The sequence below is a fragment of the Bombus terrestris genome, chromosome 11, assembly GCF_910591885.1.
Source record: "Bombus terrestris chromosome 11, iyBomTerr1.2, whole genome shotgun sequence".
NCBI lineage: Eukaryota > Metazoa > Arthropoda > Insecta > Hymenoptera > Apidae > Bombus > Bombus terrestris.
The window spans coordinates 13,651,930-13,676,479 of NC_063279.1; the positions used below are offsets into that span (position 1 = coordinate 13,651,930).

Here is a 24,550-nt window from a genome sequence, read left to right on the forward strand (position 1 = left end):
AGAAATTAAGCTTAATTCTTAGGTTCCTTAATTCTACCTTATATTCTGTATTCTATCAAATAAAGATTAAATAACCTAATGTAAACCGTACCCAAAATATTTTAATCACCCATATTTGTATGTACAACTATTGCGCACATGAAAAGTTGTAAGGTTTACACTTCTCTTTTAACCGATCCTGTGACCAATTCCAGTCACTCCAATGGAAACAAACGGCTTGAAGTACAGTCTGTCGAAAGGTCAAGGTTCATTGAAAAGTTGAGTAAATTCGTGGCGTTTGAAAAGCCTGCTCGGTTCATTCATCACTTCCAATACGCTACTCAGAACTCGGAGTATACTTTGGTTATTTTCGAATCTGTTTGTTTCAACATGGCGAGATGCAGTGATCTGATGTTACCATATTTGTTTATCAAGACGCGCGTATAATGGTTTTAGTCAAATAATTTCGATGTTTCGGATATAACGATAGAATATCGGAGTTTATGTTTTACAGATTGAACGATTTTTTATTTTATACGAAATTAATTTTCTAGTATTAAGAAACGTACTAACATAAAAAAATAACAAAAGGATAAATTTATTTATTGAAAAAATATTCATCTTAAAAACTGAATCATCTTAAAGATATATTTCATGAATTAAGAAACATGCAATGGATGCTAAATCGCAATGCTTAAAGAAGAGGAACATTGAATAATATTGAATAAATTGAATGAAATTTTGTTGAGTCACTCGGTATACAGACCCAAGGCTAAGTTTGGGTAGAATAGGGGAACTGCACGACGCTCTTCAAATGTGCTTGTATAGGTATGTATACGTACTACTACTACGTTTGTGTGCTTCTGTTGGTTTATGTTGGGGTTTGAACACCCTAGCCAAGCTACCCAACCTCGGAAAAACTCTCCCTATGAACGAAGCCTATCAGACGCACTGCGGAGGCCTATCTTCTCTTTCCTTCCTTTCATTTTGTTTCTCAGAACGCAACGATTGGACCCTGTTAAAATTCTTTCCCGTCTCATGAATTGATAATATCCTACAAATTCTATAGCATACGAAAAGTAGATTCGTAGATATATAAAATAAAAATTTGAAAAATAAATAAAATTGTAATAAATAGATAACTTGTGGAGATAGATTTAAAATATTATTGAATGTAATTTTAAATAAATAACATATGTATATATATATGATATAAATAGAGGTATGTTTAAAGATGTAAAAAATTAAGAAAATTGACACCCGAAAACACATTCAATTCGCTGTTCTGTGAGATTTTGTAACATGTCGTGAATTCAATTCAAATATTGGTCATTTTGTCTCCAGTAGTCTCAATTACAGTTCGTTAGGAAGATATTTGAGCAACGTGGTTTCAGAGGAAAAAATAGGAGCGAATAAGCGTAAAGATTGTTGCCAGCGGCAGCTGCCGTGCAGAATTTTTTCTAGAAACGAAGCTGCCGACGACAGATGTTAACAGGATCAAGAACAAACCCCGAAATGGAGCAGTGTATACCTAAGCCACGACTTCTCCTTATTCTAAATTCTCCTTTTAAGTGTATCTCACTCGAATAAAGAGCACTTCATAAATTACGTTCCCATTTCAGTAAAATTACATTTCAATTAATATATATATACATATATACACATATTATTAAAATTAGTTGAAATCGAATACTATATTGTTAAAATTTACCTTTAATTATATTTTATTTCATTACATTTGTTCATTACATTTTGTTATTAATTATTTTTTTTAATTCCAATAGTACACTAACAATTTTAATTTAATAACAACAATTAAATTTTTATTTTATCAGCCTTCATTTCATATAGAATATCTTTCTTATGTTATGAAAATTATGAAGAGAAATTAAAAAATGAAGATGAGATTATATGAAATTTCATATTTTCAAAGAACCATTTTTACATTAATGTATCGTGCCATCCTTATCACCCCTTATCACCAATATTGCCGCTCTTTATTACCGCTTTTCAAAGCCGACAAACGTTTCCCGGAATTTAATATGTCATTCAACGATCAACACAAAATCATAATTATATAGTGGTTCGTTCGATAAGTTTTTCGTTAATAATGGTCTAAGGAAAAAAGCTAAAATTTAAAAATGTCATTCAATGGACACAAATGATAGGATAATAAATAGATCGGATTACAGAATGCAGAGAAACAAAGTAAGAGGGAAAGGTGGAGGACAATTTCGCGGACGTCTTTGCCAGAGTAAGGATGCCTGCTGTCGTATTAGCTCACGGGATGGAATGAAGAACGAGAATGGGAATGAGATTGGGAACGGCCAGGCATATATTTAGCTATGTGACGTAAGGCACAGGCCAGCGGGCGCCACGTCGCGTCGGGTGTACGTGCCTCCGCTGTCTCTGGTTCTCCTCGTCTTCCTGGCTCTTCTTCGTTTACCCGTTTACTTCGTTTAGTCGCAGTCCCGTCTCTACCTTGTAGCGCGAAATCGTATCGGTTCACATTCATTTTCTTATTTTTTACTATTTAATTCTTCAAGTATTTCCTAGGAAGATATATATATATATATATAATATACATATGTGTATATTATAATGTAGACTATATGTAATACGTGCTTTTTAATAAAAATTTCAGACGAAGAACACGGTATGTATGTACAAGTCAGGAATTTCGCAAAAAAAATAATACTATATTAAAATTAAATCATGTACACATATCAATATGTATAATGTATATCAAGAAATATGATAAGAAATGTATTTATATTGAAAATTGAACAAGATAAAATGGCTTGTTTATTACTGACCTTTGATTGACACACGTGAATAACTGTGTGCGATATAAAAAAATTTCGATATCGTACTCTTTGGCACGAAGCAGTCTCTCTTATTTTCTCTTTCTTTTCTTCTAATAAGATTTGTGGGGGAATTTGTGGTTTCTCAGATGATGCAATCGAATCGTTTATGAACAATATATGTGTTGAGGTGAACCTTCCGGATGGGGCTTCGAGTTGAAAATCCTATTAATCGTATAAGTAGAAGGTATACATACCTACACGTATATACCGTTGAGCGAAGTCGTTAAAAATAAATTGTTAAATAAGCGAATGTGATATTCGTTTAGGAGAACATCACTCGAATGTGAGACAGCGTGTAATAAATGTATGATAAATTGCACTTTGTATATACATTCTCGTATCTGCGACTAATACACGCGAAGATTATTTAATTTTAATTGTACCATTTCGTAATATGGCGCAACATTATCTGTAGCCGCCGGTAATCGCAAACACGACGAGAGCTCGATGAATTTGTGTTCGAACATATGCTCGTATTTTCATTTTTATTGCTTAACACAGCTCCTAATTAAAATATGACAAATTGTGATTAGAGTTGCAACATTTTTCACCAAAAATATCCTTTCTTTAACTTCATTTCTAAATTAATGAGTTATTTTATTTCCATTGAAAATAAATTATATTTGTTTTATAAAAATTGAAATCTATTTAGAATTCATTTCTTTTTTAACTATTCTATAAATAAAAAAACTTTTATTAACGCGTTAACTGCTTATGACATCACGTTGGCGTCGTGGCCTAGTTGTTTCCGGAAGCGGGTGACGCCACATTGCGCAAATTGTTTTTGAATGAAATCAAAGAAAACAAATTTCAGTCATAATGGAAGGCTGCAAGATTCGATGCAGCAAACAACGTATTAAGAGTTCACTCGAATTAAAATCTTATTACTTGTTTTTTTTAGTTCAAAAGAAAAAGTAGATTTCAGTAAAGCATCTAACATATATTCAAACTGTATTTTAAAACGGGACAGACATTCCAAACCAGCTAATACCGATTCAAACACCACTCTTCTTTAAATGTAGATAGACCAGGCCGTTAATCAGTCGGTGCAACACCTGCGACGAAAACAATGACAATTTATATTGATGACGATCGGAATGCGAGTGCCCTGATGCGTGAAACGACGCGGCCGACCAGCTGTCTGATTTTGACGCAACCACCAACGACAGCCGGTAATTTTGTACTTGTAACAGCGTCAGATTCCAAGAATGTTTCCAGACTCTCTTCCTTTCTTTTCCATTTACACTTCCTGACACAGGCATCACACGTTCTTTATATTTTTAAGCCAAAAATAAAAATATTAATGTTTTAACAATGCAAATAAAGATTTCAAAGCTACTTTTCAAAGCTACTTTCACTATTTCATATAAAAATTTAGGAAGAAACGAAGAAAGAAATTCGTAGAAATCTGTCACAATAATTGTAAAGTCCGATAAAAGCCAAACAATAATGTCCAAAAGCTAAGAATATCTCTAAAATGCTTTCTTTCTTCCCATAAATATTTAAGCACGGGTATATTTTATCTTGCTTTCAAAATCCTGGTGCAGAATGGTCCAAGATCAACGAATAAAGGAACAACCGGCTACTCGTTATTCTATCTTACGTCCACGACTAAAAACCCAGGTAGATGATTCCAATAGGACCAAACGATCCTTTGCAAAGAACCAACAGCATCAACTACGTATATTATACACGGAAATGGTCTTATAAAACGATTCCTAAATGTTTAAGGTAGTGTGGTTTGGAGTAAAATTTGCCACTCTGCAAGAGCTTGTTAAAAAACTTTTTTTTTTTAAATAAAATAATTTAAATTTATAGTTTGGTGATTCAAATTCAAAATTATTATTACTATAAATTCAAATGTTACTACCAAAATATTTGAATACTTGTGAAGAATAGCGTAGAAAGAGGTAATACGAAAGTGAGACATTTTTTCAGAAATTGAACGCAAACTCGAAGATGAAGTTATGAAGCTACATCAGTAGTAACGTGCGAGCTTACTTGAAAAGAGAAGAAAAGAAAAGAAGAGAAAAAGGAAGGGCGTCAGACAGAGGCATTATTGCCGTCTGAGGTTGGTCCCTTTGACTTTATTCATGAGTAATACTCGCATACATGTGTGTATGTAACATGAGTTTGCAGTACGCAGTGGGTATGTGGAGCGTAAGAGGTCAACAGAGGAACCATTGTTGTCTGCTGCCAGCCTCCACAACTGAAAGGCGTTTCAAGACTGTATAAACTATTTTCGTAGTTTAGCTGCCTACTATGGTACGATAAAAAAAATCAACAAAATTAAAAAAAAGAAAAAAAAAAGTTCATCGCTGTATTATATGAGAATGGCATAACGAATTGCAAAATTGTAATCTCGACAATAAATTTCTTTTTTATCCTACTATCTTATGTGCCCTATCAGAAGACATTGATACATCCATCAAGCTGTCGATCATGTTACTGTAAGATTGGCAACAGATAAATTTACCTTTTAATTGCAAGTATAATACTTAAGATTAAGTTAAGTTGTAATACTTATAAGATTTAACCTTTGGCCGTAGATACGGAGAAATAACGAGATTTGAAAATATATACAGTTCCAGCAAGTGTTAAGTCCATTCCTAGACGAGGCCAGGCAAGTGCTGAGATTTTGCGGTGCAATGACGTGACGCCGCGACGCGACATCGTACCTCTTTTGCGTACAAATCTAAAGAAACGGTATTATGCTTTTCATGGTAAACCTTTTCACCCGATACAATAGCTAATCAATATGCATAACAACTACTTTTCTTCAGAAAATGCATTAGCTGCACCATTCGAGTCGGTACAATCGAGGAATGAAATGAGAAATTTAGAACAATTGGCTAATCAGTTTGACTTTTTGAAAACTCAGATTCGGTTCTTCTGAAACGTCACCAGCATTGGCCAGAAAATTTCGTGACTCTTTTAAGCGGACCGATTTTGAACGAATGAAGCGAATGCTTGATAAGAAATTACGAATTTGTACGAGAACTTTTCGCGATCACAGTTAATTATAGAATCGGGTAAAGTGAGATAAGGAATTTCAATTCGGCTGGCTGATATACGCCGTCACACAAAATTCTAGTGGAGTCAAATATAATTTAACAAAGTAGTCCACGTACGGTTACTCGTGAAAGTATTCGTACGCGTTTTAAAATTTTATTAGCACTGTTATGAGACTCGACTATCATGATTAGATTGCGGATTTTTATGCATTTATGTGAAATTTAAGGAGGCAGGAATGCGTAAAATCCACATAATGCATAAAAGTATTCGTCATAATTCTTAATGGATAAAACAAATTTATAAGATCGCGATTTTTATGAAAATATATATAAATGCGCAATTTATTTCAATCAGTGAAGTTACTGCTCTGCAGGAACAAATAATTAAATACCAGGTGTCGAAATCGTATATGAATAAAGAATAGACGAATCTATAGGTAGGTAAGAATCTAACAACCTGACCTTAGACACGTTAATATCTTTACACTAAATATAAGATTATTGGAATTTAAGATTTCAATGTGAACTTTGCACGCTTTTCTTCGTTTTACTGTACTTTGTTCTGTTTAAGATACATACTTTAAAGGTCAACGATAAATAAGTAAGTAGTTTCAGAAGGTAAACAATTCTTTTCTTAATATCTTTTTTTATCTGTGATAAATGATCGTATATATTTATAATAATATATATAAAGTAAATTAAAAAATGTTCGGGTACTAACATGGCAGAAAACAATTTTACTTTGGAACGATAGTATACATATTCTTTCAATGACGTTCAAAACAATTATAAGACCATTAGTATTTTTTGTCGCTCGTATAATGTTCCTTATTACATTAGAAAATATAGACCATATCTAACAGATATGATAAGAAAATTTTTCACGATACCTACAAGCTAAACCGCATTGTTTATATTCTGCATAAATCCAACAAATCTGCCAGCCTTCTGTTTCATAATTCTCTATGTATATAATTACACGCTACTAAAACTTCATTTAAAAATCACTTTCTAATCACATAGTCAAGTAATTATGAATTTTTTACTTATTTTGTAAATATAAGAAAAACAAAACTAAAGTAACATTAAAACCTCCAAAATTTTCAATACGATTTAAACGCAATATAAAACAAATTTCATATGGAAAATAACTATTGAAACTCAAAAATACGAGGCTCAAGTTATATCAAATTCAATTTACATTAAAATTAGAGAAATTTAATTTCAAAGATCACCAGAAAAAAGTTTAAGGTCACGCGTTCGCTTTTCGTTATATATACAGAAAAAAGTAAAAAAGTAAAAAAAAAATAAAAAAAAAGTAAAAAGACAAAAAAGAATGAACGACCTCGGAAACGTAAGGCACGCTTCACGTTACACCAATCGAATCATCCAGTTTTCATCGTCACTATTTTTCACGACATTAAAGCAGCCTGTTTTCAGTGAATGACCCTGTACAATAACTTCAATGTCGTCATTATGTGCTTAATACCATTAACCGCATCAAACGACGCATACATAGTATACAGATGGTTGAAATAATCCATAAAATCAAAGATAGGAAAATAAATAAAGAAAGAAAGAATAGACACGACACTTTGGTATGTACGTACATACTACGTATGTAACTCTGCATTAAGTACAAGTGCACTCATACACGGAGATTGACCTGGTGCAAGCGCAATGCGCAATTCAAACTCTTTATTTCTCTTTCTTATTTCCTGTGCAGTTCATTCAGCTGTCTTTGTTGCTCTAATTGACTACTCGTAACTAATCACAGGATGAAGTATGTAAGTCGCAAATTCAAACGTATATAGAACTATCATAGTAACTTTTCAGTTTGGAAATTTGAAAATGTAGAAGTTCGAGTAATTCGAAATTTTCGAATTTAAAATTTCAGTATCCAAAGTTCGAGAATAGTTTGCAAAGATCGAATACTTGACTATATCTTACAAGTACTCTTCGAACCGTATGAAGCTAACTACCTTGGATAGTGGATTTGATTTGTACGTATTGAACTTGATCCCATCGCTACTCGTAATACTATGTACATAATACGTGTATATATCTAGGTGTGTTATAAGCGCATGTATACGTAAAAAGGCAACTACGTACGATATGGTGCAATCACGTTGACCGTGGTCAGGATTGGCTCGACCGATTTATTAAGTCGTGCAAACGAGCGAACGAAAAAGTACCATCAGTCGAGCGAGTTTTATTTTCCAACGCTTGATAAACGATGTGGTGATAATAACTAATAAGTACAGCATGACACGCACACCGACAAAGGTTTAGCTGACGTAAATACTGAAAGAAAATCGATAGGGCATCGAGCGAAATTAATTATATCTGTGCTTTGTGTGTACATGTGTGTGTAAAACATGTCATAGAGAAAAAACTAAGTGGTGGGTGGACGGTAACTCAATATTTCTTTTATAAATTAATAACCCAATAATATGTAACCTAACTTTGTTAGAATCGACCGTGATTGATGTTTTCTTGATGGTTGGAGCGATCAAAAGAGAAATAAAATCGATAACTGGTAGGCAATGAGAGAGCGAAGGAAAGTTATGAAAGTTTTCGTACACCTATAGCATACAAAGCTATTTTTACTATTATGAAATTCTACTCCTCGATTCCTAAATCACTAGACTTTTAAATTCCAATATTTCGATGCAAAGTTATTATTTTGTATAGTGAGAAGATTAATCAAATACTGTTTTAAAAGTAAAACAAGGTAGACAGAAAATATAAATATAAGAAAACATAAAACTACGCAAATACGATATTTTTATTGCTATATAAAAATTTTTATAGAATAACTCATCTTTCTATAAAGTAATTATTGTGCTGTTTTATGCATTTTAATAAATTGATATGATATTACATATGCATAATAAAAATATTAACTTTACACCGTCAAACGTATAACACAGTGTTTAATCATTCAATCGTTTAAATCTACAATGTCATTTCCATCTACACTTCGAGCAATGTAAAAACATCGAAACGCCTTAAGTGACTAATATTTGACAATAATTATCCGACTATATAATTATAAATTCGTGACGCATCGTTTCAACGACTAAATGACACATTGCATATATATGTGAAACGTTTGATCAGCGTACAAAGCAGCGATAAACCGCGAGAGAGAGAAAATTTATCATGATCGGTGAAGTATGTATCAATCGTGCTCGATTATGTAATAGCAAAACGTTTAATCAGCTGATACACTGGATCGTGTGATGAAAGCATAAACACATATCAGATGTTCTCGTAATAATCCGACTATCCTTTTCGCTTTTCAAATGGAAAAGAAGTAAGACCAAAAAATACTGCCAATGATGATTTAACATTTACGCATTTACTGATATTGACGCACACGGTGCGTCTGCTGGTAGTAGTCAATATTTTATATCATGGGGTGTTTCAGGAATCACATGCAGCAAAGAAACGTTTCTATGTAAAAAAGTAAGTCAAAAATTGATCAAGTGCCTAAATACCCATCAACCGATTGGTAAAAATGATATAATGATACAAAATTACTTTCTTCGTTTGTTATGTACTAAATATTGTATTTTATTTTAAGTATAAACAGGTACGCTTTTAAACTGTTTTTGATTTCAAGTTTTTCTTGATATGATATAATGTTATCTGACCATATAATATAATTGTAATTTCGTAGTAAAATAAATTAGATTTAGATTTCTACATATGTAATTAAAATGCAAACTGCTGTCACTTTTTGTTAATAAAAATATAACGGAAATCTACGCATAGGCGTAAAGCAAAATTAAGAAAGTAAAAGCAAGGTTAGATCGTCGATGTAAAACTTTTACTCAAATGTATTTATACATATATTTGTATGGTGACATTGCTTAACACAATTATACTTAAATTCTCAAATAAACATATTTTCTATTTACATGCTCGCCATTATACCTACATTCATCATTATTCACTCATACCAATCTAACCACAAAAAACAAGAAAAAAAAATAGGTATAAACATACCGCGGGCGTGAACGTAAGGTATGCCGCGTGCATTAATGCAATGATTTACGCTTGATACCTCCAACGAGCCTTTCATACACATGTAAAATCGTACGTCTTTCCTCGTTTCTTCATTCAAGCTCTATATCAATTATGGCGTACACTGTACAGCTTTCCTTTACACCATGTGTGTGTGTGTGTGCGCGCGCGCGCGCATGTACATATATATATATATATATATTATTACACGCATATCGTCTGTAGTAGTTTCTTGCATTACCTACGCGCGTTATCGCGTGCACGTCGCGCAACCAAACGGACAAAGAAAGCATACGGGGCGCTGTGCCTGGTGTAATATCGACAAGTAGTCAACGTTCGCGAATTTCACAACTACACGCGAGCAGACTGTGTACCTTGAACACGATTTACACACGTTTAGCCTAGACACGATAGATCGAAGCCTATCTGTGTAAAGTGTAAGTGAACGTAATGCAGCGCGATGATGAGCGTATGTAAACAAGAAGTCGCGCCGATGCGGCATGCTTCGAGTTATTTATAGAGACCCATTATTGTGCAACAAACGTGGCTTTACGTAACGCACATAGTATAACCTGGCTGGTCTGTCGGTCACTCGGCCGTATACAAAGGAACTTGCTTTCCTCGTCCTTTTGTTTTTTTCCCCCTTCTTTTTACATCCTTTTTCTCTATAACTGCTGCAAAGAGATACTAAAAACTACGCCACTTAGTTTCAACCCTGGTGTAAACAATAATCTAAAGAAATCTCAGCATTGTGTATTGAAAGAAAAGTTTGCTTTGATTCATACAATGTTTATCTGTATACTATGAAATTTTGCATGTGTGTAATGTTGCGAAAAGCTTTTTCAGAGTTTGAAGAATTTACAAAATTCTATATAGTGGAATAAATTGTGTCTATTTCATGCAATATTTACGCCATGATAATACAAATTTATCTCTATATTGTAATACTTTACATATATATATACATAATATTACGAAATGGTTTTCCAGAATTCATGGAATTTTTAGAATTGTGTATAAGGAGAAATTGTTCCTTCGTCTCTCTATATTATAAAAAACTTTACATATCTGTTCTACATTTTGTCCCAATTCTGTAATTTTTATGATATTCAATTCATATCCATGAACATAATCTAGAAGTACGTGCCAATTTAAATTTGCGTCGTACTCATTACGTCTTAAATAGAATGTGTTTTTCACAATTTTTTAATGATACTTCCGTTGATTGATGATTTTATGATGTTAAATTGATGACAGATTTCATGATGGCAACACCGTCGCGAGGGGAACAAACACATAGAGAGTTAATGCAAACGCGAGTACCGTATATGCATTTTAAACCTGTTCAGAGATAACGTTCTAAGAAAGCGATTAATAGCGACACCGCGTCGTAGCCATCCAGTTACTGTTTATATTACACTCGTCATAGCAAATTACTACAAATTTCCTAGAATATAATATACTATACGATAGAGTACTCTGATATATGAATATTCAAAAACATCAATAACTAAAATTAATTTACGTGATATACGACAATGAAAAACATTCTTATAATTTTAATAGAATATTGTATGATATACAAATATTTGAAAATATCGAAAATTAATTTACGCAAGCTATAACAAAATATTACATCTATTTGTCATCTATTAACATCACAAATAATTAAATAAGATGAAAAAGGACGCTATGTAAAATTTAAAAATCTACAATTCTTCACAATAATTCTACATTTATATTGTTAGAAAACAATTGATATATCGGCAGTGACTCCCGCGCCATGCTTGTTTGGGCGTGAACGCATGGAAGGTCCGGTTTGACACAACCTCGCAAAATATTTCCCAACTCGCCTCTATCGATCATTCCAACAACAAAAATAAACACTAACTTCAAAGAAAGAAAGAAGTCTCCAATTTATAACTCAAAGAAATATCACGTAGTAGCATCGTATAATGCGAAGACTATTGTGCCGGCCGGCTGGCCGGCCGGCCGGCTTCGCGACAGCTGGCTATCGAGAGCCTACTAGGATTTTGTTTGTATTGTACACACGTTTTACGTCCGTGTCACGATTACAAGTCTCGCCAATGCCACCGCGACGTCGACGTCGATGCTAACAACGACTGAGATGGCGAACAGAAAGAGTTGCCGCTGAACGTTGTTAGAATCGGCATGACTTGATAAGGAGGACGAATACGCCTTCCTTTGCTGACAAATTCGTGTCACCTCGGTCAAAATTCACGAAAAATACGTTACGCGTATTTAACCCTCGCGATCCGACACATGCGACATCTTAGACATCTTAATCACCTATTTTAGACGCAGTATTTACGAAACAAAATTAGATAAATTTGGATTTAATGATAAAAGTGACATGGGTGATTCTTGACTCAGCCATCATATTTCGCGGTTCGCACCAGAATTGAAGTCATAAATGACGTGGCGTGTCAAACCGCACCGCTCTATATACTACATAACGCTGACGTACACGCGAACGCATATGTAACTCGGTACGAGTTTTCCCAGTCGACACATGGCCGTGCACATTCCTAGCAATTTCACGTTTTCCACGTCGTCGTTTTTTTCTGTGATCAATGAGAGAAAGACTCACCCGCACAAATTGGTTTCCTGTTCCTCGGTGGTTTCGACAATTTCCTCGAGCAGAATACGATCCTCGCCACCAAACACTGACATATCTCGTTGGTCCGCAGCACTAAGAATCCCGCCGCGCGATCCCGCACCGTCCCAGCAGCCGTCGTCACGGCAGCGAAAAGACGACGGGCTTCTCTCTCTTTCGCAGCACTCCACTCGAAAAAAATCGACGCGCACACTTCACGCAAACGTGACGCAAATCCTCCACGGAACTCGTTAATTAACTTTTTAGACCGCGGTGGCACGCACCGAGATTCGTCCACGGGACAGCCACTCCGCGCGGCGCACACACAACGCCCGAACGCGTTTTGTAATGGCGATCTTTGGCGGGAAACAGCTGAGGGCCCCCACAGAATGCCGCGAATCACTCCGCCGCCGGCTTCAGTGCCGTCAACACCTATGGTTCATCCGACGCCCCTTTGGACATCTGCCACTTTCTACTACAAATTTTTTCTCAAATCTTATATATCCTAGAAATCCTTTATTTTTTAACACTAATTATTTTTATCGCGTTTACACGATAACACTCTTGATTAATTATATATGTTCTTTCAATGTACCGAAAATTACGATAAGTAATATCCGACGTTGCATAAACTGATACTACATTTCAAATAAATCATCTCACGAATCTTGTCACGAAGCAAATCATTCCGTCCGTGTACACCGAATCATCACGTGGCACATGCTAAACTTTGTCATGAAACTTGAGGCAAATAACACTCGCGCACTGTAGAAACGATATGCAGGAACGAAAATATAATCACACGGTGAAGTTTGTTGTCTTAATCTAGTTTATGTTTCCACGAAGCACAACGACATAGACGTGATTCACAGTGTCGAACGTTGGAAGAGCGTTTTCGAGGCACTCATTACAAGTTTAGTGTACGCGGTTAGGGTGAATGCTACATGATACTCTGCCCTGAACAATGACTCTCTTTGGACCAATCGCACATCACCTCATCTTCAGTTTCACACCAAGTTTTTACGGTTTTCCGCAGGTAGTTGCGTGCAGATTATCTACTGCCATACGTCGGATCACTGGCGTCGTTAGCTGTCTGCTTGGTGAGCTATTGTTAGAAATATTTATCGCTTTAGAAGGGACTACTTTCACACTGCGTAGGTTTACGCTAGAGGAATGGTGCGGCCGCGCGGGAAACATCTGCCAGCTGGCAGAGGCCCCGCCCATAGAATACGCCAGTCTCCCCCACTTCCCCCACCTGCGCGAAACTAAACCCACGCACACTAACCCCCAACCATTTGTATAGCCGTGACCGCGCGCGTACACATCCAACAACCTTCTATCCTGGTCCTTCAACGAGCTCTCTGCGCAATGTTACACGATACGAAAGTTGACAATAAAAATTCGCTGCTTCCTCGCACGTATCATACATCATAAGTCCCTCGTTCTGCATTTCTCTATGTCGATGCAGAGATGAATAATCAAAAATCAAAACTATGTGTAAATCAATATAATAAATAAAAAATGTTCTACTATATTCATTAACAATTTATCCGTACTCTGAATATTGAAATAATGTAATTTTATAATTTAAACTGACTATTTGTACTTTTAACTATGTATGTATGTATAATTTTTATTGTAAAATTGTAAACGATCTTAATGCACTGTCTTCGTTCACAAATTGCTACATTTTTCGAATTTTTCTCTATCAATGTGTGAAAGATAAAAATATAAGTATAAAAAATAATACATTTCAACAAGATCTTATGTAAATTAGTTTCGTCGATTACTAAAAATTAATAACTTTCCTAAGACTCTCTAAATAATTTGATTTTCCATAAATAAGATTTCGATAAAATATTCTTCAAATAATTTTGCTATAGAAATTGCGATAAGCTTGTTTAAATCGATAAGTTGTGAAAAGTCGTGCAGCCAATGCCATCTGGCGGTCGACGATTGCACATGCAAAAATAACGGAACGGCAACCGAAATACAAACACTCAGATGATTTAATATAAACAATGTACTTCCATCATTATTTGCAAATAGTTTTTTTTTGTACAATATATGTGAAAAACATTTATTTTCATAATCATTCTTTCTTTAATTCTATAAAATGAAATGTAGTAGTGATGAACTTACAAATAAAAAGAGGAAATAAAAGATGTTCTCACTTCTGAACCTATTTTACCATTATCGATAAATACTGTTGATTATCTGCGGAATTTCTTTTTCATACTCTGATACAATGACAGGCTAAATTAATATTTAGAGACTGTATTCATAGTTATTGTTTATATTAATTATACATTACATCGTAAAAAATGAGGGTTTTATATTGTTATGATTTAGAAAGAGATAACTATGAATACGCCTTAAATCCAGTTTAGTAAATGAAAATAATATTAGGTTTTTTCGATCCTCATTCTCTTACTCTATTTCATTCATTAATCCTGAAAATGGTTGATTCTATCTTGAATTTCCCGATTTGCAACTTTGGAAATATAAGTAAATTTCGTCTTGATCTCATGTTTAAAATATGTCTTTAACCCTTTGCGGACGGGACAGTTCGAAGTCAACCGTACCGTGAGGCCGAGCTGCTGCCACGATAGTCATTTAAAATTGCCAGCGCACATTTCTGCTTAGACGCGATTTCGTTCATAACACTCCAAGATGTCAAATTCTAGACATATGTACATGCACAGATTCTCCACAGGATAAATAAAATGACACACATATGAGTCTTTTGGTTCTATCAGTTGTTTTCTCCGAACGCGTATATAAGTTTGTCGCTCATAGCGACGCTTTTACCTGGGACACATATATGAGTCTTTCGGCTCTATCAGTTTTCGCCAAACGCATATATGAGTTCCTCGGCCAAATTGATGGCTTACGCAGAACGCAAATATGCAATATACAAATTGCATATGATACGTATGTAAATATGAAATCACGAAGCATTTTTGCTAATACCTTATAAAACAGCTATGTAATCAGCGCTATTTGGCTGATTATATGTAATATCTTTTTCAGAAAAGGTGCACATTTAGACTTTGCTCGATTCTATTTGAATTAATATGTAGTATTATTCAAATGCTCGATGATTCGTATAAAAAAATTGGCATAAATACATGTATCGTTTAGATTTTTCATCCTTAGTGCGTTTGTATATTTGAAATTATCTGAACATTATAAAACAGATAATTTGTTTAACACTTTGAATGCCACGCTAGTCCTACAGGAATTGCCCGTGGCGCCACGATGAATTTTTTATTATGCGATACATATGATGAAATATTACCTACAAGAGATATGTTACGACGTATAATCATCATTAATGAATTTATCTCACTGAGGTCACCGGTGACCACCGTGGCGCTGAAGTGCGATTTCGTGCGATTCACTTATTTTGCGATTATCAATTATCTCATGTTGTTTCTTCGCGTTGCTAAATAATTGTTCTATGTTGTTACGTCCCGGGACCTACCATAAATCATAATCCATCCCTCGGTCATACTTATTCAAATATATAATATATAATAAATATATAATATTTATAATATTAAACAAACATCTTTCAAGTCGAAACGTTCCTTAGGGTTATTGTTCATTAAAGTAAAACACGGAAAAAGCGGGTTTTCCCATGTTCGACAGCCACTGACGGGGGCGCGCACATAATAATAGATCTACATTTCATGCATAAATAAAACTATTTTTATATGTTTTATACTGCATTAATTTCGTCATACCATTATAGTAACGATGGTAATAATAACAAATTTATAACTATTGATATTTGTTCAAATTATGTATTTCTACAAATCTTGGCGCGCCGGTCACCAGTGTCCTGTGGCATTCAACGTGTTAACCAAAACAAAATTTTTTTGTAATATTCACATTTCAAAATCGAACAAAAAATTTAAAAAATTAATATTTTTATATTGGATTTTTATATTATGTTAACACTTAGCCACCGCGCAATTTCCAAATATCGAGGACTAATATTCACTACTTAAAAAACAAAGAAGTCTAAAAATTATTTAAGTGATTAATTATATTTTACGGAAATGATTTTATTTAACGATTTCACATATTGTTTATACAAAACATCAAATTAAAAATATATATTAAAAGCATAAAAAAAATATAGGTAGAATTAAAGACATTAAAGATGACTAAAGACAAATAACACGACTTGTACGTGAAATTAAAAATTTATAATACATTTTAATATTATTTTACAGTGTGGTATGGATTATAACTTTATTTAGTCATAACTGATAGTGTAGCTTTTTAATTAATTTTAATACTCCTAAATTGGTGTATTTTATTATATACTGTACTTTATAAAAGCAGAAAAAATGGTGCAATTAATTGGGGACAAATCCAGCTAAACAATAACTGATAATAACAAAAAAAAAAAAAAATGAAGAAGAAGAAAATGCGTTGCTTAAGTCAAAAAGAGAGATCTCCCCGTTCGGTCACGCAGTGATGTTCTTCACAGAGGGAAGATCTCTGCTATTCGGTTGGCTAAGTGTTAAATTTTACAACGGACATTATTTTGTTCTCAAACTAAAATTGATTGATATAACACGTAGGAATCTGTTATTATTTGTATTTTTAATTTGTAAGTAATATTGTTTTTTCTTCTTTTGTACTCACAGTAATGTGATTAGTGTATTTAAAGCAGAACCAAAATTTTGTCAGTTTATAACACTATTTATAATGCCTCCCAATTTGTACACAATGATGATTTCAAGAAAACTTTTACTACTTTTCTTTCGATCAGCAGATATAGACATATAATATTTTTCCAAATTAAGAACTTTTTTTTTTTACATTGCTAATGTGCAATAGCAAATCAATATTATAAACAAAAACAAGTATTGTCACAATAAAATCTAAGTGATTATTAGTCAAATATCCAACCTTATATCAATTAACTGCTAAGAAAACGTTTAGGAACCAAATTGAATTGGTACCATGAGATTCCAAAATATTGAATAAATAAAGAGAGTAACAATGTTACCCTATCGTACTAAAAATAGTATTTAAAGAGTCTAAGACAAATCAGTCTTAGACTTTACTCGACTGGTTTGATTTACTTTACTGTAATGATTATAAAGCTACATATAGATACAATATGTGTTATACAAATGCATCAACCACTTTCTAATAGCTATGCTTCTTTTACACTGTGGTTACATTCTCTTCATTCTATTTTTTTCAAAAAAACGAGCTAAACCTAATACTGTGCTAAATGCTATATTTACAAGATTAGAAGTTGACCATTCCGTTTTTTATTTAATTATGTACAGACACGTAGCTCTTGATTACAGTAGATAGTAAATCAACAAATCTATTAAAATATATAAAACTAATTTAGTATTGTGAATGATATCGTCAAGGCAAATATGATTGAAGCTGTAATGAATTGATACTCGGAAACTAATTTGTACTTTATGATTTATTTTTACTACCTTCTTTTTTACTTTTTCGTATTAAATATTATATATCTTTGTTGATTTACTTCTAAATTTTTTCCCTTTTAAATTACACCCTTTAACTTTCTGTTTGTTTAAAAAAATCTTTAAATATACATTAGTATCTTTTTTCTTAATGTGGTTCATGCATCTGTAATCAATTTAGTGCAATGTGAAAGCATGGATTTACAAATAACGGCGTTGTAAAAGAAATGTTGTCAGAATAATAAAATGACTTCTGATATATATATAAGAATGTTTAAATGCAATATATATGCATGAATTTCTCTTGATATTTTATATAGAAATTTATATATACATGTAAATATTAATATAAAATAAATCTTGTATTCTCTACCAAATACCACATTAGTTTTAGTCCAAGCTCCATGAAATTATAAATATGTATTAAATATGTTTCGTTCAATTCTGGAATTCATGTATCTATTTGCAAGCATTAAAATAACTATTGTATTGTATTTTAATTTACAAAAAAGTAGTTTGGTATTCCAATTTCTGTTAATTCAAAAAGTAATTTACAGATAATCAGATTTTGTAAGAATCGATTTTTTAAAAAACATTTAAATTAGAACTAATATTTTATCAAACACCAAATTTAACCTAACCCCAATCTTAAACGTGTATAAATGCATAAATAAATAAGTTCCAAATTATATTTTTAATTTATAATATTTAACTATTTTCCAAAACAAATTTTCCAAAACATATCTCATACTTTTGTCTTTTTGTGGCTTTTTTTTCTCTTTTAAATAAATGGTACTCTTTCCAAATTTACATCCTAAGTGATAGAGCAGGATCTCTATCTTTACCTTTCCCTAATTTCATAAGTGTATGCATATATGTATATGTATATTTATATACATATACTTTATTATATACATACATTTTATTAATAAAGTATATAACAAATACTGTATATAACCATGATGAAATATGAATTTTTAATTATTTGCATCTATATGCCTTACCTGTAAATCCATGTTTATTTGTATGCAATGATGGAACTTATTCATGGTATTATCTATGTACTATCTTTGTTATAATAATTTTTTCAATCCTAATTTCAACCTTTCCTGAGCTGGATTCACTTTGATTTTCAATTGTTGAATAAGATCATATATCTTTAAAGAAGGCCCAACTTTAAAACCGGTTAGGTCTATTATTTGGTCCTTAGTGAGTGTTAATAGAGTTTTTCCATCTATCTTACGTTTACTAAAATTATCGCAATATGTTGCACAATCATTAACACGAAGAAATTGTGCAACATCAAACACATTCCACTCAGATGGCACTAAATCACCAGATTCAGAACTCTTTTGAACACCATCTGCTAGCCTTGGGATGTATTTGCTAGAAGCAGACGTTACCTGGAACATACCACTTACTTTAAATATTCATATTTAAAACTTTTTTATATGTGAAATTCAGCAAAAATTTAACAAGGTTTAATATTAAATGCATAAATGTCTAGACGTTATTCTCACTAATTTACTATATAAATATAGAATATTTTATATAGGATTGGAAATTCAAAAGTTTAATATTATATCTAATCAATCATTAATATTCATTAATTAATATTCATTAGTTGATATTCATTAGTTGATATTCATCTCTAATATAAAAATATCAAAATATATTTACATTAATGTACGACGTGGCAATTCGTTCTTTTGGTGGTGGAGGGCTTTGTATCTCACTTTGAGTATCATTTAATGCTTGACCTTGTCCAGTAGTAGGACTAGGTAAAGTTTGATCAGGTCCAGCTGGTTCTTCTGCTGGTTCTGGTTCCCTGTTTCTTTGTTCTGGTAGGCTTTCCAAGTCACGTTCTCTTTCGATTTTTATTCCTTGGGCTGGCTCTACTTCTCGTTCGCGTTCACGAGCCGTACTAATACGTTCACTGTGCCGAGGTAGAATGTTTTTCGCGCAAGATACTTTGTTGCTTTTTTTCACTTTTCTCTTAGCTTTACGTTTAAGGCCTCTTGGTGATTTTACTAAGAAATGAAATGAACATGTTCATTTATGACATTAGAAAAAGAAAACAGGAGTTGGCACACAAGAATAGTAAAAAATATATTAATAATATTGAAACAAAACTCATTCTGGAAAATATTTTTAATCCATTCACTCCCAACTACAAGATATCTCGTGGTAAGCGTATGTACCAAGATTGCCGACTACGAGTTATCTCGTAGTGCTTTTTGCATTTTCAAATTACTGTAAATACCATTTTAGTACTATATCTGCAACTAAATATTAGATTTTGTGAAATTCCATGTTTTTTTTTTAAATAAAATCTTGACGCCTAAGGCAAGATGTTCTAAATTTGTCTGGCAATGAATTGGTTAAAATATGAAACTATAACATTTTTTTTAAATATGAAACAAGTATTTACCAGTAGGACTAGTGTTTTTATTGAGTACACGGGGCCCTTCTAATTTATGATCAACCAAATCACACCATCCAACTGGATAAATGTCAGGACTCTGACAATCTAGCCATTGATCATATTCGTCCTCCCAACCATCAAAGTGTACTCTTAATAACCTTCCAATCACCCTAGTAATAGTAGCAACACAAACTAATCTAGGATCCATTAAATCAGCTGCTTCGAGCCTCATTCCTTCAATAAATCCATGTTGAGGTATTTCCTATAATGAAAATTTCTATATGTTGAAAAGCAATGAATATAGTTATACATGAATACGAAATATAATAAATAGTACAAAACCTATAAAATTTGTATTTCTATAAAGGTTTTATAATATTTCTTAGATTTATTACTTCTATGAAAAATACTATTTCTAATGTTTTTACATTATTAAAATTATTTCTGTAGTTACCCTATTAAATAACTGCATAGGAGCGGGTATAGTATTCGTCTCTGTTAAATATGTATCCCATGTAAATGTAGTAGGATCATAGCCCTTTGGTGGTGTAAGTGGTAATCCATGTTGAGAACAAAATCCAATTGGAAAAATACAAGGTGAACATGAATGATAGCAGAACCAATCAGCACCACTTGCATCTTCATCATAACTATCTATACGGATCATTATATAATCTTCTTTTAAAACTTGCATAATTGTTGCTGCACATATGGCAGAGAGATTAAGAGGATCAATGGCTTCTATTTTCATTCCTTCTCGAAATGTGTATCCAAGATGTACATGATGGTTCTTTGGCACATAGAAAAGGTCTTCAGTCGCGTCGTCTTCACACAATTTTGATTTTGACACACGCTCTAAATATTCAGGATATGCATCCAATGTTTGTCCTACCCGTTTTGCCCACCCAACAGGATGTATAAGTGGAGAATCTTCGTGGCACCAAAAACCATTGTCTTCGGGTGGCGAATCATAGTATCGTACATGTAATCGTTTACCCACAATTTTTTGTATCGTTGCTACTTTTACTTGCGAGATTCTATTTTTGTCTACGACTTCCAAGTGAAATCCACATCTAAAACGCGACTTCATACTATCGTTAACTTTATTATAAAAATTAGTTGGCAGTGTTCTTGCACCTGTCAATCGTTTCATTAGAAAATCCTTCCAGTCTTTGTACTTATCAGCAATTGCTGTAAAGGATTATTATGATTCATTATTACAAATTTTGTACAAAAACAAAGAGGGATCCATAACAATGTAAGCATCATAAATGTTTGCTTACTATTAGGTGGAATAAGAGGTTTTCCAATGGTTGCACACCAACCTACAGGGTGTATGTCATTCGAGCACAAAGATACCCAAAAATCTTTATCATCATTGAGTCCAAAACCCTCATACCTTAACAAAGCTCTATATCCAGATATACGTAACACAGTAGCAACCCAAAAGGAATCTGGGAAAGCTTCACATACTTCGTCACAATCAGTATTTTCCACCTCTACTTTCATACCAACTGTGATATTATCCCATATTTCTGATATAGGTGCCTGAAACATGAAAATTGAAATAAAATTTATGCAAAATTCAAAGTATAATAACAAAAATATCAGAATCTGAATTAGAGGTTATGTAGTACTATATTAACATTGTATGGAAGACTGACATGCTTAAAACAAGATACTGGAGCAGCACAAAATCCAGGTTCTGTCAATTGTGGGGTCCAATCATAAGAACCTGCCATTTCAGCAGTTCTTTTTCTTCTTACAGGTAAATCCTCTGGCATTACTGGTTCTGATATAACTTTCTCTTTCTCTAGTTCAAAAGATTCTTTTATGTCTGTTTCTTCTTGTAATATGACCTAAGATATTTAAAAAATATTGTATGATTTCTTCTTCATATTTTTAAAGCTTATTTTTACATGTAACTCACATTCTTTGTTAATTTAGACTCATTTGGAGAAGTTGAATTTACAGATGTGTGTGCCTCTACAGAATGTGATGGACTATATGTAGAATCAGCAGTAGGAGCTGTATGTTCTGAAGATCTTGCACATGCCCTACTACAAAATCGTCGTTCTTTAGTATAAAATGCATGTTTCACACCAATAGCACCACATTTTTCGCAAACAGCTATAACAAGATAATAGAAGTTTACAATTATACATCAATAAATTTACAATTTATAATTATGATCTTGAATTCTATATCTAACCTATACCATCCTTACGAATGGGAATAAAATTTAAATCTGTATGTGGTTGATATGCAATTGGTGTCTTTAAAACCAATCCAGGATGCTTTATAGGTTTTATTTTCCTATTGCGATTATCCTGAGTAGTTTGTGTTGCTGCATTGTTTACAACTTGCTCTCGTTCTTCATCACCAATGTAATCTTCTAATGTCAAATATTCAGTCATTTCTTGTCTTTCAGACTGTGAATCATATTCCTGAAAAAACGATAATGATGGTAAATATTACTGTGTACGTATTACTTATAGGTACAATGTAAAATTAAAATATGTGTGTTTAAAGGATTAGAGTTTACCTGTTGTATTTCCTGGGAATCAACAGCTTCCACAGCTTCATCAGGCTCTGAACATTCATTAGGGAACTGAGGTGGTAGATATCGTACCATAGTTGTAGGTGCGATTTGGTGATTTCTAATATTTTCATATGGATTTGAACCATGAGGAAAAAAAGGACTTTCAGCTTGACGTGGATCCAACATAAGTTCATGTGTAGGTTCTCCATGTACCATCATATCTCCCATCCATACCATCCCTAGTTCCGGTAATCCAGGGATGGAAGCATACACTGAATTCATACAAATATCCATTCCTATATTCACATAATGATTGAAATATTACTCTTAGACAGATTATATATATTAATATCTTTTAGTATCGAATAACAGGATATTACAATCGGACGAACAATATTTGATGTAGGACAAAGTATATTCTACAAATACTGCAATTTCGATTAAATTATGATGCTTAATAGGTCGAAGGATTTTTAGTACATGCAAGAGAATTCATTTAACAAATTGCTATACAGAACGTAATTTATTACAAAAAAACAGTTTTTTGAATTGATACTATCGCATCTGAATTCTATTCTATGTCGTATAAAATGTGCAAAAAAAACTCAATATGATTTATTTCTCAAAGCGACGCCGAAGCTTTGAAAATCAACATTTATTCAACCTTTTCCACTGGGAAACATGTTTCAAAAGAAGAAGTTTCTCTTTGGAGATACACCATATCCTGTGTAAAGTATTCAGTCCCAGAATCATAAATTACGATGTAATTTAACGCGCGAGCATATCACATAGCGTAGGAAAACAAGTACGAACCATTAGAAGCTTGCATGTCCATGACAAAGCAGAGCCAGAAAACTCCTGTATATTCAAGTGGTGTGCAAATTGTTACGCCACCTGATATCAATCATCGATATCATACAAATTTGGCGGTATATACAAAACTTTAATTTCCCATTTATTATTATTTCGAATAACGAGAATCTGGTACGATGAAAAATGCGGAAGTAGGGAGAAGATTGGTTACTTTATAATTATAATTATTTTCAATCATATTTACCAATAAGTTTGTTTATTTATGATAAAATTTTAAATAATCAATTTTGGTACTTTATTATTCTTAATAATCATCCTTTCTGATAATTCTAACCATTTGTAATGAGATTTTTTATTCTCAAAAAACATAATTGTTAAAAATATAACTTTTTTTCTATCTTTTAAATTAGTAAGTTATTATGTAAAATGTTATTCGTTTTTATTTAATTTTATACAAATACAAAGTTATATGATTGTAAGTAAAGTTTAATGCATCTTCTTTTAGCATATTATATGTTTAAATTCTAAAAGTTTCATTCAAGATTATATAAACAAATCTCGACATTCAATACCGAAATAGGTTGAAGCATAGGGAAAACTGTTCGAGAATTGAGTCGTGAGAAATCAACATGGAAGATAAGAGGTTCTCATTTTGTGCATGCCTGACATACTATGAATATCTCAAACAGAGATACTTTCATGTACTGTTTACTAAATACATTGTCATATATAATAATAATTATTATTTTTAAGACTTTAGGGGTAACATTCTTGTTTAAATTTTCATAAAGAA

The 24,550-nt window shown here is 32.8% G+C and overlaps 2 protein-coding genes across 7 annotated transcripts in view; both read right to left on the reverse strand.

The window, feature by feature from the left end:
* The window catches only part of LOC100644452 (helix-loop-helix protein 11), a 160,299-nt gene extending 146,601 nt beyond the window's left edge, over positions 1 to 13,698 (reverse strand). For 2 of the 3 annotated variants that reach the window (XR_007225724.1, XM_003398945.4), the window contains exon 1: positions 12,504 to 13,695. Coding sequence is in view for 2 of the 3 variants with exons in the window: in XM_003398945.4 (XP_003398993.1) it covers positions 12,504 to 12,586 (83 nt within the window). In the remaining variant the exon portion in view is untranslated. Of the gene's footprint in view, positions 1 to 12,503 lie in introns of all 3 variants that reach the window. The other variant, XM_012313550.3, reaches the window with a different exon arrangement.
* Positions 13,699 to 14,500: 802 nt separating this feature from the next.
* On the reverse strand, positions 14,501 to 23,826 carry LOC100642969 (polycomb protein Sfmbt). Of its 4 annotated transcripts, none has more exons than XM_003398931.4 (10): positions 23,758 to 23,826; positions 22,948 to 23,216; positions 22,615 to 22,849; positions 22,333 to 22,532; positions 22,067 to 22,261; positions 21,686 to 21,950; positions 20,857 to 21,593; positions 20,409 to 20,664; positions 19,658 to 20,007; positions 14,501 to 19,380 (listed from the first exon to the last, which is right to left on the reverse strand). In XM_003398931.4, exons 1-10 carry the CDS (start codon positions 23,777 to 23,779, stop codon positions 19,051 to 19,053), a joined length of 2,859 nt encoding a protein of 952 aa, XP_003398979.1. In that variant the 5' UTR covers positions 23,780 to 23,826; the 3' UTR covers positions 14,501 to 19,050. The 4 variants fall into 4 exon arrangements, with proteins under 4 accessions (XP_003398979.1, XP_003398981.1, XP_012168939.1 ...); XM_003398933.4 differs by having other exon boundaries at positions 22,948 to 23,240; positions 23,758 to 23,821; XM_012313549.3 differs by lacking the exon at positions 23,758 to 23,826 and adding an exon at positions 23,609 to 23,751.
* Between the last annotated feature and the right edge of the window lie 724 nt (positions 23,827 to 24,550).

Coding starts and splice junctions, on each gene's coding strand:
- LOC100642969 (XM_003398933.4), bottom strand. CDS start 23,779: ATGGACATGCAAGCTTCTAATG. Junction 22,850..22,947: donor ATTCCCAGGAAATACAACAG/GTAAACTCTAAT, acceptor TCGTTTTTTCAG/GAATATGATTCACAGTCTGA. Junction 19,381..19,657: donor TTGCCACGTCGTACATTAAT/GTAAATATATTT, acceptor GGTATGTTCCAG/GTAACGTCTGCTTCTAGCAA.